General features: G+C 37.4%; 1 protein-coding gene across 2 annotated transcripts in view; it reads left to right on the forward strand.

Moving 5' to 3' along the window:
• The window catches only part of CPED1 (cadherin like and PC-esterase domain containing 1), a 315,288-nt gene that overhangs the window by 15,404 nt on the left and 281,838 nt on the right, over nucleotides 1–18,046 (forward strand). For both annotated transcript variants that reach the window (XM_003261250.4, XM_012512038.2), the window contains one exon: nucleotides 11,995–12,178. In XM_003261250.4, the coding sequence (XP_003261298.2) occupies nucleotides 11,995–12,178 (184 nt within the window). The remainder of the gene's footprint in view (nucleotides 1–11,994; nucleotides 12,179–18,046) is intronic.

An 18,046-nucleotide genomic window follows, 5' to 3' on the forward strand; every position in this document is an offset into this window, starting at 1 on the left:
TTTCATGTGGAGTGTGGTGCCTCTTCCCCACATTCTTCTTAACACCGTGGTCCCTCCATGAATAGGATAAGGCAACGTTTCTCTGGGTTTGCCAGGTATGTGCCTCTATCCTGCAGCCCTTCATTCAACAAGAAGTGGAGCAGATCTTTACTGCCCTGGAGATGCAGAGCCACCTGCATGAAGGATGTTGGCTATCCATCCTTAACCATCTGTTTAGCTCAAGGGAGCCCTGGATTTCTGGGGAAAATCCAGATGAACTGGTTGCTACATGCATCTGAATGCCAAGGGGAGAAGTCAGGAGCCAGAGATGCTATGCATGGGATTGACTATGTTAAACAGTTGAAATGGGCTTAGAACCTATCCTCCTCCTCCAGGGGGTATAAATGTGGTGACTGGATAGGCAGTGGATGGAGAATCTCTTAATCCCCAAATCAGTGCCTGAATTCTACCCTTACATCCGGCAGGTGTTCCATTAGGCTGGATTCTGCCCAGAGGAGGACATGTTTGCTCTGTGCCAGAAAGATATTCTAGGCCGGCTGCCACAAGTTCGTTCATGATGACCCACTGCAGAACTCTGGGCTGTGTGTGTGTGCAGAAGTGAAATGCAAAGGGGATAGCAGAACTAGGAGGACAACTGAGCTCACAGGCTGGGCAGGATGGAGGTGGGAGGATGAGGAGCACATTTTGTGGTTGGGAAAGTAGATAGAGAGGAATGAAAACTGAATGGAGAATGAAAGCAAGGAATTCAGGAATTTGTAGGGGAACCCTTGGAAGACCCTAAGAGTAGACACTGGTGACCATATTTTCTGAGCCATAAACAGAGAATGTAATGTTTCAGAAAGGGCTAATATCCTAATGTGTGAATTTATTTATAGAACATTATAACAAAGTAAAAATGAAGTCATATTTAGTTGTACAATTAACAAATGGCCTAACTTCTAATCCAGCCCCCAAATCTAAGAAGTATGTTCATTATATGTATGACATCATGCCCCTACGCATTTTTATAATATGTTTGCTCTAGCACTGAGTTTTTATCAGAGAATAATCATAGAGATGGTGGCTCATTTAGTATTTTAAAATTATTTAATGTCTCATATATAAACACTACCTTTTTGTATCCTACCTGTAATTTGACAAAACCCTTATGAAACAATATGATTAAATTTTAAAGGCTTGTGTTCTCATTGTTTAACTCCCACTTATGAGTGAGAACATGTGATGTTTGGTTTTCTGTTCTTGTGTTAGTTTGCTGAGAATGATAGTTTCCAGCTTCATCCATGTCCCTGCAAAGGACATGAACTCATCCTTTTTTATGGCTGCATAGCATTCCATGGTGTATATGTGCCACATTTTCTTTATCCAGTCTATCATTGATGGTCATTTGGGTTGGTTCCAAGTCTTTGCTATTGTGAACAGTGCTGCAGTAAACATACGTGTGCATAGGTCTTTTTAGTAGAATGATTTATAATCCTTTGGGTATACACCCAGTAATGGGATTGTTGGGTCAAATGGTATTTCTGGGAACATCACACACTGGGGCCTGTCGGTAGGTGGGGGGCTGGGGAGGGATAGCATCAGGAGAAATACCTAATGTAGGTGACTGGTTGATGGGTACAGCAAACCACGATGGCACATGTATACCTATGTAACAAACCTGCACGTTCTGCACATGTATCCCAGAACTTAAAGTATAATAAAAAAATTTAGAAACAGACAAACAAAAAAAGCTGTTATTCCCCATTTAAAAAAAATTTAAGGGCTTTTACTTAAACTATGTTAATTTTTCAACGTGTTCTTTTGTCTGACAATTCTTTAAGATCTATTGCTCTAGTAATATCTTACACTTGTGTGGGACTCCATATTTTGGAATGCTTTTGTCTAAACTGAGTCACTTTGGATTCTTACAGTAGCACAAAAAGTAGCTGGAAGGTGTCAGTGCTCATTTGCAGATGAAGAAAATGAAGTTCATCAAGTGGAACTTAATTAGTGTCAGCTGATCATGAATGGGGTGGGGGGGGGGAAATAGAGACTTGAGATTCAGGAGGCTTTGTGTTGTGGCTGGAAAAGCCTCAAACTCAGATTCAGAGCCTCTGGCATCTATGAAAATGTTTGGTCGACCACATGATGCTTAGGTATTGATATTGTTGTAATTGCCCCAATGCTCTTTCCTTTCTGCTATATTGCCTCTGTATAGACTTACTATTTTAAGGCTGAATTGCTGAATTAACTTGTTGTTTTGGCATCAGGGGACAGAGACTTGCTATTATATTAACATTTTTCAAAAGAACAAGGTCTTTCCTTGTCCTCTGCTTGTTATTTCATAATTGTGGATTGTCAATTCTCTATTTTCTTCATTACGGACATCCTTTAACTACTTCTGACACTGTGGTAAGACTCAGAGGGCAATAAGGAACCTCATAGAGTCAGCTGGAGAGCATTTACTTTAACACCAGCAAAAGCAATCAGGGCTTGGAGATAGAAGGAAAATAACTTCTTCCTCCTGTTAAGTGCTACATGAGTGTCTGAGAAAGAGAGGACAGGGATAGGGGAAGAATCTAAGGAAGAGGAAAGCAGAGGTAAGAAGAAGAGACTAAAGAGGGACACACTCAGGAGTGATTTTCATTGGCTCCAAAATAGGGAATCACATCAAATTGTGTCAAAAAAAAATAGCAAACTACATTTTCTTTATCTCTTCATTTCAAGTTCTACCTTATTTTCAAGTTCTGTCTTATTCTTACAGATATATTAAAGGAAACTGTCAAGACCACCATCTCTCAGCTATCCCGGTGTTTTTGTAATCTCAGTTGGATCTGTGTTATGTCTGTGAGGTTACAGTAAATAGTAAACTGCTGACCCACAGCTGTGCAACGTGGGTGGCATCTCAAAGGAGCCTTGAAGAGGAGGCTCAAAAACATACTTTATACTACTTTTAAAAACAGCTAGAAGAGAGAAAAGGGAAAATTTAGGATAAGCAGAAAAGGGAAATAGTATAAGTTCCTTCACATTGGTTGAAACGAATGAGCATTCCAGGGGAGGTGGAGATTGGCAGGCAACAATGAACGCGAGGCACAGGAAGGCTAGAAGTCACAGCTGGTGATCCTAGCTATGCACTTGAGGAGAAAAAGCTGTCCTTGTGTTCTTAGTTTTGCCTTTAATTTCTTTCTGCCTCCAAGATTCACCCTATGCGTAGGGGTCAGCCTGGGGAAGGAAGGAGCCTCACTGGAGCCGAAGCTATACCCAGAATGATTCTGCATTTGCTGGAGTTTGAAGCATTGCGAAACTGTTCAGGTTGCATTTTTTTTTTTTTTTGTCTTGCAACTTGCACTCTTGCATTTTCCATTCTCTCCTCCTCTCCCTTCAGTTACACAGCTCTGTGTTGTATACTTTTTCAGAAAGACACTGTATGGTCCCAAAGTTTTGAGTGAGGAGAATGGGCATTAAACATTGAGGTTACCCAGGAGTTCTCAGAGTTTACCTCCAGATTATATGTTTACTGTTTTATAGATTTGATGGAAAGTCTTCTGATAAGGAAAAATCATGACCGATCTCTAAGGTGTCAGTATTTCAGAAGTGGACTAAGGCAACTGAGGCATTACAGCATTTATTGTTAATTATTTTCTAGCCTGGGATGTCCAAGTCAGGGTCTGCCTTGCTGTTCTTCTGTTTTCTTCTTTTTCGCCTTCTTCCCTTCTGATAGAAACTAGGCTTACAGACTCCCTTTCTGTTTACTGAGTGTCTTCACAACAAATTAATTTTCCTGGAATTTTCTCTCCAGTACTGGAATGTTTTCATTCTCTGTACCTTAGCTCTCTCTTTCTGAGTTACACATAGCATTATTTGACCATCCTGTTGCTGCTTCTCTTTGCTCTTTCTACACCAAATCAGGCTCCATGGTACAGAACCCACTGCTCAGGCCCTCACAGTTCTTTCTCTTCCCAGGCTTCCCCTGTATGGTTTAATGCCTCCTTAGGGCAGGTCTCAGGCATCCGTCTTATGGCTTAGTGACTCAGGTTACTGTCACTGTTCTTTCTTTCTTTCTTTCTCTCTTTCTTTCGTTCTTCTTTTCCCTCTTTTGTGGACCTCTTTTCTGCAGTATGGAAGGGGTGTCTTGAGGTATTTAGAAAATACTGCAACTTAGGTAGTAAAAGTCTCACCTTCTGAAATTCTATCAGGGTACTCATGCATCCAGAAAACAAAACAAGAAAAGCACTCTTTTTATGTCTATACTAAGCCCGGTTTTCCTCATCTGCCTCCTCCCTGACATGGCTTTAGTAAACCGAATCAAAGTTCTTCAAAGTTGGACCTACGTGTAAAGACCAGCATAGAGTTATCAATCTTTAAATTCTCCACTACTCACTGCATTTAGGTTTCCTACTAGCTACTTAATAAGATAATAAGTAGTGTTGCATTGCTCCATTTTTATCATCATTGCCAGTCATTTCTTGTTTCCTATCTGACCCTATTTGCCACTCACAATAAAAAGTATTCATGTTACTGGCCTTTAAGGTCAACAGCAAGGACCTTCAAGAGAAAAAGGACAACTCTTCAAGGCAAGGAAAAGATAGGAAGATAAATTACCAATTTAATTACTTATTTTCTTTCATCACAATATTTGTAATATAGGCAAGCAATAACACCAAATCATCTAAAAGAGCTCCTGGGTCATTCTTTAACAAACCAGAACCCTTATCTCCATAGGAAATTATACGATTTCATTAATGGTTTTTTGCTCTTCTTGCTAAACACTAGCCCTCCTAGTGAGGGCTAGAACCTGGATAAGATTCTTCACTGTTGCATTCCCAGACCCTAAGACCATGCCTGTTACATAGAAAATGCTCAAAAATGTTAAATAGACAAATGAAAGAATGATGAGAACAAGCCAGAGGACAGAGGCAGAATTGGTTTTGCCATCCAGAATCTGTCCCACTGGGTGCTTTTCTTCAGTAGCTCTCAGCAATCCCAGCCCAGGTGCAGGACAGGCAGGTTGCTGAGATCACCCTCAGGTCCCTTAGCTCAGTGTTTCCACAGCATCCTATGCATCCTGACTTACTGGGCATATCCTAGTTTATTATAACTAGTTGCTTATGTCTGATTTTCTTGGTAGGCTCTTAGCTCCTTAAAGGCAGAGAGGATTTACTGTGGATTCCAAGCTCTTTCATGTTTGATGTTTTGCCATGTGGATGTGAAGGAAGTGCAGCAGAGCAAGGAAATTTAATATATTAGATACAGGGTGGTCAGAGTGTTGGACCATGGAATCTGAACTGCAGAGAGAGAGGCTGAGGAAAAAGGAGGCCAGTAGAAAGTTCAGGCTGGGCACAGTGGCTCACACCTGTAATCCCAGCACTTTGAGAGGCTGAGGCAGATGGATTGCTTGAGCCCAGTAGTTCAAGACCAGCCTTGGCAAGGTGGTAAAAGCCCCACCTTTACAAAAAATATAAAAAAAATAGCTGGATGTGGTAGCATGTGCCTGTAGTCCTGGCTACTTGGGAGGCTGAGATGGGAGGATGGCTTGAGCCTGAGAGGAGGAGGCTGTAGTAAGCCTAGATCATGCCACTGCTTTCCAGCCTGGGTGACAGAGCCAGCCCTTGTCTCAAAAAAAAAAAAAATAAAATAAAAGTTCAGATTAGGTGAAAAGACTAATGACTGAAGAACCAATACATTGGAAATAAATGAGAAGAGCCAGACGCTTCAATGCAATCAAAGAATGGAATATCTCATTTTATAATTTCAGGGGAGGGGCTGTTCTGAGACCACAATGTCTAAGATATGGCCATTGGAGCAGGTGTTTGAAATGAAGTGGAGGAGAGTCACTGGAGATGAAGAGGTCATGAATATTTTATGGTTTGAGATGCAAATATTGCACCCTTGACTGAAATATTCTGGTAGATTTTTTTCCACCTAATAGTTAAATAATTAAAGGGCATGCGTGTATTTATAAAAAATAAGCTCATACTTTATATTTATATATTCATTCATTTGCTCATTTATTCATCCATTCTCTCTTATTTAGAACCTGGCAGTAAGTTGCATATACAACAATGGCCAAAGCAGACAAATCTAGGCCCTCATGGAACAGAGTAGTAGGAGAAGTGGACATTAAACAAATAATATATAGTTATACATTGTGAAGTGTGTCCTTGGGAAAATTACACTGAAGGATATAGGAGATAATGGGTTTTGGTGATGCCTATTTAAGTGGTGCTATTTCATCAAAGCTCTATTGGGAATATATATTTATTTTAGTTTTTAAAAATTTTCTTGAGATAGTCTCGCTCTGTCACTGTGGCTTGAGTGCTGTGGCATGATCTCAGCTCATTGAACCCTCTACATCCCAGGTTCAAGCATTCTCCTTCCTCAGCCTCCAGAGTAGCTGGGATTACAGGCACACCACCATGCCCAGCTATTTTTTCTATTTTTAGTAGAGACAAGGTTTCACCACACTGGCCAGGCTGGTTTCGAACTCCTGACCTCAAGCGATCCTCCTATCTTAGCTTCCCAAAGTGTTGGGATTACAGGCGTGAGCCACCACGCCCTGCAGGAATATATTTTTGATAAGCAAACTTTATTAGTTTTTTATCTCTCTTATTTGTATATAAATCCACAGGTGAGTGAACTTGCCTATCATTAGATGTTGAAGGTTGGGATAGCCCCAAAGTACGGTTTGGGAGTACAGTCGGAAGATGCTCAGTGACCTGGAGTAGTTCTGAGAAATGTGTAGCCCTCCCATCATTAGCTTGAGATTCAGTTAAGTCAGCTGTAAGATGCAAACAGAAGTACACTAAAGCTTCATTTGGAGAGGGACATCCTTTCAAACCTCATCTTGCATATCCAGAAACCTGTGGTCCCTAAAGTGTCCTGCAATTATAAGATAAGTTTTAAATAGAAAATGTACATGATATAGATCCTAGAAAATTCCTTCCATTTACTTCTTACATTCCCTAAAATAAGAGTACATTTCACCAGTGGGGAAAAGAATCTGTATTTTGTTCTTACAGTGCAAAAATGAACACATAATTCACTATGATAGACTCTATAATATTTCTAAAATGCCAAAATCTGGACCAGGAAGGCAATTTAACTTTTAGTCATATATGACACACATCTAAAGTCTACTATATGACTTGTATTTGAGCATCAAAAGATGTCATAAATACATGGCTACTTTAATAAATCCAGAAAAAAATCTTTCTGCTATGTGAAAAAAAAAACAAGTTTTATTTTTCAGCCTTACTATATTTTGAAGAGCTATATTTCTTTGCTTCATGGTAAGTCTTAGTAAAGATTTTAAATGTGTAAGTAACTGAGAAATATAGTACTTTTATAATGTAGTTCTTTATTCATTTTTTTACTGTAAATTCATTATTTTGCTTAAATATTTAACTCTGTATTTGTCATTCTTGCTAGTATTTACAATTCTATTGAAATAAATTTGTTAATACAAGTCTTAACCACTTTTTATTCCCAGTCTTCCATGGCTGTATTTATAACAAAGACTTCTACACATTGAAGGAAAAGATGTTTGTATTCACTCATTCAAAGAATATTTATTATGTGTCTCTTATATGCCAAGTACTGTTTTTAGACTAGGAAAGCAAAAGTGAACAAAACAGTCGAAAACATATGCTTTCATTTAGCTTCCATCCTGGTATGGAGAGACAGAAAATAAACATAATAAGTTTCCAAGATATGGGAGGCCCAGGAAAAAAATCAAATAAATGTAATAAGTAAACAAATTATATTTATGCATTAAAACATAATCGCTCCTATAGAGGAAAACATATATCAGGTATATGAAATCATATACATTATTGCAAAAATGCTTTTTAGGGCATAGATCAAACTATATTAATTGAAAAGCTTGTGGAATTTTGAATATAAAGTTACAATATAATATTATTACTCAGTTTTATTTACATATATTTAACATAATTTATTGGTGAGACACCAGGTTGGACCCTTTCATATTGAAAATTCATTTAATTCCCAATACAACCTCATGCAATAGGATTTGTTACTTCGTTTACACATGAGAGAAAACTCTGATGTGAGTAGATTAAATAATTTAGCTCAGTAGATGAAGCAAGCAAGTGATGGAGCCAGAATTCAAATCCAGATTTTTGATTCCCAATCTTCTCTTTTTACTCTACATTGCTGCATGCAATGCTCCCAGTACTTTATGACAGCATTTTGTCCTTTGCTTTATCTCAGATGGCACAAAGTTTTCAGATTTTGACATCCTTTCAGTAAAAATAAAAAGTGTCCAGTTATAAAACAACTTTTATGTAGTCTAGCAAAGGGATTTCTAAGGAAATATTTTGCAGCTCTCTCAAGATGAGAGAGAGGCAAGTGAACACTCAGAATTAACATTACGTAACATTCATTCTTTTCTAAATTCTGGACCAGCAGGGTTGTGTCAAGTGAAGTTGTTGTAGTGGTGGCCAGGTGAAATGTATTCTTCCATTAAAAATATACCTTTGGAATTGTGGGAATAATCCGGACCTCTTATTTCTAAAAGTGCTGCTATTAGCATTTGATGATCTTGCACTTGCTAGTGCGGTTGACATAATTGTTCACATCGTTTTAATTTCACATACGCAATGTGTGCACCTGTTGTCAGACCGGCTAAAACTGTTCTTGCACTTTGGTATTGGGCCATTCTGCTGATACAGTGTGTTATAAATATGACAAGGACAGCAGCAGTTTGTATTACAGGATAATACAACATAATTCTACTGACAAGCTCATTTCCTATTTACTCTCTATAGTCTGAGATGTGGGTTAAAATTTCAGTCTATGGCTATGACGGTTATTACCAAATATGGCCAATAATTATACTTTATTTAGAATATGCCTTTTACAGGGTATATTAGTAAAAGTTACATTGTTCTTGCTTAAATTTATCTTAACTGGGGGAAAAGAGGATGGTATCTTTCAAAATAAAAACAACTCAAAGTTTTAAAATATACCTTCCTTGTGTGAAATCCCTTTTGTACTTAAGCCAGCTGTAATAGAGAGGAGCATCCTGTGATTACAGAAGAAAATGTGACATGGGAATTCTGGATACAGTGGGTTTGCTTGAGTGACACTGATATATTGGGAAGCATCTGTCTTCCCCTTTCACCTAGACACTTGTTTGTTTACTTTGGCTTTCTACAGGCTACTCAGTTCCCTCTAACCCCTGTGTCCAAAGGCTCAATGTGTATTTGGTTTCAAACACTTCTTATAAATTTATTATTGCCAACGTTTATTTTTATTTATTTATTTATTTATTTTTTGAGACGGAGTCTCGCTGTGTCGCCCAGGCTGGAGTGCAGTGGCGCAATCTCGGCTCACTGCAAGCTCCGCCTCCCGGGTTCACGCCATTCTCCTGCCTCAGCCTCTCCGAGTAGCTGGGACTACAGGCGCCCGCCACCATGCCCGGCTAATTTTTTTTGTCTTTTTAGTAGAGACGGGGTTTCACCATGGTCTCGATCTCCTGACCTCATGTTCCGCCCGCCTCGGCCTCCCAAAGTGCTGGGATTACAAGCGTGAGCCACCGCGCCCTGCCATATTGCCAACATTTATAACAATGGGGGAGAATCGTGTCCCAACTTTCACTTAAATTGTTGCATTTAAATGGTTTTCTCATCAATAAAACGCAGTGTCTTTTAACAAAGGAAAATATCTAATCAATCTTGTTCTCCCAAAGTAGCACATACAGAAGGTATGATTAGCTACAGTTCTATTCTTTTTCATTATATTCATCATACATATAGTAAGCTGCTATGTTAACATGTGCCAGGCAGAGCGCAAACTCAGAAGCAGTTTTTCCAGACTCATTGTTCTTTGTGATATATTATTATTAACAAATAATACCTCACAGCACCTCCTACATAGCAGGCATGGTTCTGAGCACTTTACAAGTATTAACTGTTAATCTTCACAGCACCTTAGGAGGAAAGTATTGTCTGAAGTCACACAAATAATGCTGGTGCAGCCAGGTGATTGAATCCAGCAGTTTAGATCCAGAGTTTGTGTCCTCCTGAGCTACTCTGTGCTTTGTCTATGAATTTTCAGCTAGCAATAGTTTGTATGCAATAAAAAAATAGGATATGGTTCCTGTCCTCAAAGGATTTACAGTCTAACCCTGTTTCTTCTTTCTTTCAATATGCATCTTCAAAGATTTTGATAGATGCTATGATTCATTAATTTACTAAATATCTTCATTTATTAAGCATGTACCATATATCATGTCTTGGGATAGACATTTGAGAGACATGAACAATGCAGGCCTGGCTGTTAAGGGGCTGATTGATATGAAAAAAACATAATTTCCTTTTATGAGTGCTAATGAAAGTATGCATTTCAATTAAAAATTTCCGTCAGAGATAATGTTTGACTATTGAGAGTTGATCTGGAATTTGATAAATGAAATAACGAAAAGAGGAAGGAATTGTAGGTGGAAGGAATAGTGATGTATAAAGAAGCAGGTTGTGGGTCAGGAATAAAGACGATTAAGAGTGTGATGTGATCTGACCAGAGAAGGAAGGCAGGGTATATGTTAAATGATCTTGTGTTCCTTGGTAAAGATGTAGAATTGGGCCCGGTGCGGTTGCTCACGCCTGTAATCCCAGCACTTTGAGAGGCTGAGGCGGGCGGATCACGAGGTCAGGAGATCGAGACCATCCTGACTAACATGGTGAAACCCCATCTCTACTAAAAATACAAAAATTAGCCAGGCGTGGTGGCGGGTGCCTGTAGTCCCAGCTCCTCGGGAGGCTGAGGCAGGAGAATTGTGTGAACCCGGGAGGCGGAGTTGCAGTGAGCCGAGATTGCGCCACTGCACTCCAGCCTGGGTCGACAGAGCGAGACTCCGTCTCAAAAAAATAAATAAATAAAATAATAATAATAATAATAATAATAATAAAATAAAAAAGATGTAGAATTGATTCTATCAGTATGGGAAATAATGAAGACATTTAAGTGCTGAAAAACATGGCATTCACAACATTAAAAAGATTGTGTTTTAGGTTAATAAAATGGACAGGTTGTTGACTCAGAGCTGTCATTGCAAGTAATTTAGATTCCCAATTGTGTTTTTTACCAAGTCCCCCTCATCTTCTCCACCACCTCCTTTGGCTCCTCTTGTTCAGCCTCTCTCCTGGTTTTTGCTGACCTCCAACCAATCTCATCACTCCTTCTAGTAATAAAAATCATCTGTACTTTATTGAGGTTTAATCTCAAGTTTTCAGAAAAAACTGAGTATCTGCCTTTAAGCCTTATAATGAATTTAAATTTCAGCCTTCTTTTTCCTTGTCAGTTCAAAAATCCCCTTTGTTAGTAGAATTTCAATTTCCATTGTGAGAAAGGGGAATATTTATATGAAAGAGCAATAAACTATTGAGGGAATAACATAGAATTATGATACTTCAGTAGTTCTCCTCTCCTCACATGTGAAGACCCATTCTGCCTCACTGAGATGCGTTCCAGTTTTGCTACGACCTAATTGAAAGAAACTGCATCATTGTTTATCTACAAAGAGCTCTGGATTGCTTCTCACCTCAACCCCATCCTGACCATGTCCTTTCCGTAAAAAACCCATTCTCTCTGAGTGTTTTCTCTACTATGTTTACCTAAAAGAGCTATTAAAAGATAATGCAGCTAGAACTACTTTATAAAAGCACAGTGCAGATTAAAGGCATTGCTATTAATTTATATTTTCAGCTAGAGTTGAGATCTATATTTCTATGCATCAGTATTCCTCCAAAGACCTCTATATTTTATGGCCTAAAATTTTCATCTTTCTGTTACAGTGAGGACAATTCAGTTGACCTTCAGTTCTTGCATATGAGGTCATCTTTGTCCTTGTCAGCCTTTCAGAGAAACTGTCTTTCACTTCTAGAGAAAAGCTTTAGAATAACTTCCCAAATAGCCCTTGATTTGCATTCATGATTTCCTATAAGGAAAATGTACTACTTTTTTATATTGAATTTCTATGCCTTCTTTTCTTAGATCGAAGAATCAATGGAGACACACTTTGGCAGCCATGGCCGAAGGGCCATACTCTACAGGCCTCCTTTCTACAGCAAAACAGAGCTTCAGCTACACCGGCGTATTCTGACTCAACATGGCTATACAGTTGTCATCGCTGAAGAAAGGCTCAATGCTGGCCTAGCGCTGGGGCTACTAGAACAAGGTCAGAATAGTAAGAAGTAACTGCCAAAGTCACTTGATGTATAATGTTAAACAGTTTCTAGAATGTGCTACTATCTCCCTCTAGAAAAATTTATAAAAACAAATATTTATCCATGACCAACTTTCTCACATCATAGAAAACTTATCTCTTTTTTTTTAAATTATTTCCCCTCTATTTTTCTTTAACTGTATCTCTTTATTCCTGAAATTATTTTGTTTATATATTTGTAGCATTTTGGATTTGTATAGTTCATGTTTAAATGCTACACAAAAAATGTTCATGTTTATGAGACTGAATACATTTTCTTCCCAGCACCCAGACTGCTTCATATTTTAAGAAGATTGCAGCTTCATCTGACTGCAAGTAGAATGTGCTGGAAATTGTTTCCAGAAGCCAGCTTAAATGTGATTCACAGATTGGCTAAAAATAGGAAAGAAGTATGGATATTGATCATATGTACCATTACTTGTCAAGTACATTATTTCTGTCATTTGGAGAGAATAATAAGAGACAAGTTTTTAAATAAGTTATTTGCAAAGAAAGTTGAGTAAATAATGAGAGTCAAAAGGGCAATAACAATAAGACCTAACATTTCTTGAGCAAGTAACTAGCAGATTCCATGCTATACTCTGTATTCATGATCACATTTAACCTACACTACAGCTGCCAAACATCCTAAGATTAAGAAATATTAATTCCACCCCTAACCCAGATTGCAGAAAAGGAAACTGAGGCTTTACCGGCTGAAGTGACTCACCCTGCATCTTACATCTGGTGTGAGGGATGGACAGATGGTGATACCTGTGTTTCAACTCTCACTTTCTCTGCTCTGGCTTTTTACCTCTTTGATACTTCAATCTCTCCCTTAGTCCATAATCCTGTACTTACCTATCATTATGAGAGCTACAATAATGCAGAACCCTCATTCAGAATAAGCAAATCAGATTTTTCTCTTTATGATTGTACAATATATCTATTTTCCTATTTATTACAAGGGGAGGAGGAGAAGCAATTTGAGTTAAATGCTCTCAGCCATCGGTTCCTTTGGTGGAGAATAGTCAGATCCTGGTATTACAGTAGTTTTCAGAACAATCTTGCCATCATCACAGCACTCCTTCAGTTAGGTGCCCCTTGCTGGTTTGTGCTGGTGAATGAATGAAAGCAAGTTGGGAAGATGTTTCTGAGAAGGTTAGGGGACTATTTAGCCATGGCCATCCTTTATCACATTGGCAGTGAAACTGTGAGCTACTTAGAAGAAACTCTGAGGGAATAGAGCCCAGAAGATCTGCTTTGATGAGAAGAAGAAGGTCTTAAAATATGCAGAGCCTGGGTCATGGGGACACAGGCATTTGTTTATTCCATTTAGTCATCACTGCCTTCTAGGAGTAGCGTGGAAATCTAAAGCACTGAGCTTCTGGAAGCAAGTGAGGAAAAGAAAACAAAATAGGAAAGCTCTGGAGTATTAAGGAGATCTGAAAAGAAACTTTGCAAACCTTATAGTTTTGCTGGTATTGGCTCTATTATGTAAGACCAATCTAGACTTCTGGGATACTCATAAATGATATTTAGAAACCTATTTATCAGAATACCTATTAGTATAAAGAAAAAAATATGAAATATTTAATATTTCTTTCATTCAACAAAATATTTCATCCCATCACTGAAGGGGTGATTGTATAACTACTGTGCACTGCCATGGGACCCATGCTCCTAGAGTCGTGCAGAATGGCCCTGATAACATGCTACTATTTTCTAAAATTCCTAAATTTCCCTGCCTTCTTGGTGCTGCTACTGACTTTCTATGGGCACAACATGGATAATCTGTACATTTCAACTTGAATTTAATTTTAGTTTTCAATTTTCTGCAGCTGCAAAACAGATGGATTATATCTCCTCTTTCCCTCGATGTTCTTGGGTCAGTTTTACCAGAAAAAGGAGAATTACTCTGCAGCTTCCAAATATCAAGGAAGTGCAAAAACAGCCTGAAGGCAATAGAATATGGCAGCCAAAGGAACTGCTGGGCCCAGCGGCCCAAGATAACTATATAGTGTCCCTAGAATTTGTCAGTGTAAATGCTTATTTGGTTTCCTTTTCCCACATTCCCACAGCTTTTAAAACATCTAAATCCTACCTCTGTCTTGGCATTCTTTTACTGTGTATAGTAAGATATGATTACTGGATAGGTCTCAAGAAAGGGTAGCAATTTCACAATTTCATGAGTATGGAACATTGATTTTTGTTTTTTTTATTTGATTTTGTAGTTTTTACTATGAGAACAATATGCATCAAATACCTGAAATTTTTTTAAAAAAGAGTTGTGACTATAATCTAACATTTCCTTGATGATTTATTGTATAGAAAGAAAACATTTTTATTGCAGCCTATTTTCCATGCCACAAATTTAATCTATAAATTATGTTTGAATTGAGGCACTTGCTACAAAACAATATTTCCTAGAAATGTGATTCTTACAGAATTTGTTTTGCTTTAGTTTCACATATTCATCTCATGGTTATTTTTACCATATGTATATCAACAGAGAATATGAAACTATAGTGGGAATATTTAAATGAAACCTTCCCAAGTCGAGCAGCCTGGGGGAAGAGGAAACAATTCAGAATAATCCAGAACCCTACTCCACTTCCTTTTACCACTGCATTTTATGCCGTTTACTAACCTGCAATTTGAAAATATTACATTAAAAACAAAACAGATACTCTAACAAATGCTACTGAGTACCCAGGTGCAGTTTTGACACTTTGATAAAATGTATTTTTCATCCCAGGACAATAAATATAGAAGGTATTTCCCTATTTCACCTGCTTTCCTGTCCTTTCCTGATCCATCCCATTCACCTCTAAAATCTACTTAGAGTAGATTTTAATCATTGGATCTGAATTATTTACATATACTTGAAGAGTAGTACATATTTAGCAATTTTCCGTCAATTTCTGAATACATATTGCACTTTCAAATTATGTATATTATAATCCACACAAAAAACAAAATGCAAACCTGCCATCAAGCTACAGAATTGAAGTCACTCACTTTGCAACATCTTTTGAAGCACACGTTGCCCCTTTCCAGCTTGGAGCCATTCTTTTTTAACCTTTTGAGGAACATAAAAGGATAAAATCAGCAAAACTAAAATGGTCATAGGCCAGATAGGAAATACTCCACTATTAAATATAATATTTACTGGTTGAGTAACTTTGAGTTTTGTATTTGATTTAGTTTTCCTATGACTTATATACTAGACACTTATTGAAAAGGGAAAAGTAGGCAATTTTGAGTCCTACATTAGAATATGGGTGTTACGTCACCCCACCCACTGGTTAATTCCTTTCTAGTGACATAACAGAAGTTGATGTCTCTATTGGGAAAGATTTTAGGGCTATGAACATATGACTTAAGCAAGTTAAGTTCTTTGAGCCCTAGTTCTCTTATCTGTTAAAGGCATTAATGTTCTTAACTTCAGAGTAGAATGTGATGGGGATTAAATCACTTTGTCCAACCTTATCAGAGTTCTAGAAGGAGACAAGGTAAAGTCCAGTCAGTGTTTTTTCTCATGCAGTAGCCAGAGAAAGCAACCCAGGATTTTACGTGTTAAAAACAGCCACAAATAATTCTTATGTGTAGCCCAGTTGGGGGAGCACTGTTCTGAGGGACATATTATTGGTTCAAAGGGTAACAATTTTTAGGGTTAATTTTGGGAATAAAACAATGCAACAGTCTGCTTGCTATTATGCTATTGCATTGCCTATGATTTAACTGCATAGGTATTTACAAACAGCATTTCATCTTTAAACTGATTTTGAGAACAGTATGAGAACAATTGTCTTTACAGATTTAGGCCTACAAAACGTAGCATAGTAAAAGCATGCACTATTATGGTTCTCCCATCCCTTGCTTTGGAAAAATATATCTTATGCCCCTGCATTTGTGAGAACATATAATTCTCTAAAGGAAAAGATAGGAGCACCATTCAATTATTTTGTTTCCTATCATGTAAGTGCTGTTTAGTAAATCAACGCTTCAGTGCACAGTGGCCTAAAAAGGAAAGTTTTTATCCTACTCCAGTGGTAAAATCCAAGTAGTATGTGGTCAAGGACTCTGACTTAGAGTAGATTTTATCATTGGATCAGAATCATTTATGTATACTTGAAGCGTAGTGGATATTTGGCAATTTTCTGTCAATTTCTGAATATATATTGTATTGAAAAGGGTATACAAATATACAAATTATGTATATTATAATCCATGTGAAAAACAAAATGCAAACCTGCAATCAAGCTACAGAATTAAAGTCAGTCTTGCAGTTTAAAATTGCTCTTGTTTTTATAACTTGGGGGTTTCACATAGAATGTTTTTTGAAGAAACACAGAAAGTAAAAGACCATATAGATGTCCTTGCCAAGGGCTGGCAAACTACAGTCCACTGGCTAAATCTGGCCCACTGCCTGTTTTTGTAGATAAAGTTTTATTAGAACACAGCCACTCTCCTCTGTTTTTGTATTGCCTTTGGCAGCATTTGTTTTACAAAGGCAGAGTTGATTAATTGCAACAGAGGCTGTATGGCTTTTAAAGTCTAAAATTTTTATTGTTAGGCCCTTTACAGAAAAAAGTTTCCTAGCTCCTATATACAGAATAAGCCTATGTAACTTGATGTCATACCAAGTTGATGATTCAACTCTAGGACTGAGATGTTTCATTTTTTAACTTACACCAAATCTTATTCAAAAAGGTTTTGGTTTACAATAAAATATATAATAACAAAATTAATAAAATGTACATATAAAATTAGGGGCCAAACTGGTTATTCCACTTAGCTACCATAATTTAGGCTTAGTTTTGTCTGTGAGCCTCCAAGCACCTAGAACAAACAAGAGAAATAATAGAAGTTTTACTCTCAGGAAGAGGGAACCATTATGATTCATCCCCCTAACTTCCCACATGCTCAAATGAGATATTTAAAGCAATTTTTTTCAAAGGGAGTATTAAGTAAACAACGGTAAGTTATGCAATGGGTCAAAAGCCAGAACAACATTTGTATTGAAAATAAAGTAGATGTCATGTCTTGGTTCATATAGCAACATTCTAATATGAGTTGAGAGTATAACATTACAGCATGATATAGCAAAGACATTTCCATAAAGGGCTAGAGTTAATACTACAATAAATAGTATTTATTGGAATTTGTATTGATATTAAACTTGATACAGTGTGTTCTGGAGAATAGTATTTAAATGATGCTGCTTCACAGCTTTTCAACTCCTAATAAGGACACTGTTATTTACCCAAATGTGTTCTTGGGAAATACTATTAAAATATATAGTTAATAGAGCAAGAGATACAGATCACTACTTAATGTTGTGGAAAATATAAAAAGGAAGATCTATTTCCTTTCTTGTTTATAATTTAATAGATTTCTATCTTCCTATATTTTATTTACATTCACTTGCACTTTAAAGAATGTCCAACATCAGTATATCACTTGAAATTTAGTCTAATTTTGAAGGTTATTTATAGTGGCTACTTGCCAAAAGCTGTTTCTGAAGTTTGTATAGAAAAGAAACATCTACGACAGATCAATCTTAACCTTTGTAATGGAAAACATATTTCACATTTTTCTTTTTATTTGTAATAAAAAAGAAGCTATAAGGAAGTTGAGCTTTAAGTTGCCCATAAGTAAGACGAATTTAACCACAATAATAACTTTCCTGGGGAGGTAGTAGACTTTGGGAATTAAAAAGTATAAGCATTGAAGTAAGACAGAACCTAGGTTGGGGTCCTTAGTGTTACCTTTTAATGGTTGCATAACCTTGGGCAAGTAACTTATCCTCGGAAAGTCTTGGTTTTCTCATCTACA

The sequence above is a fragment of the Nomascus leucogenys genome, chromosome 13 (genome assembly GCF_006542625.1).
Source record: "Nomascus leucogenys isolate Asia chromosome 13, Asia_NLE_v1, whole genome shotgun sequence".
NCBI lineage: Eukaryota > Metazoa > Chordata > Mammalia > Primates > Hylobatidae > Nomascus > Nomascus leucogenys.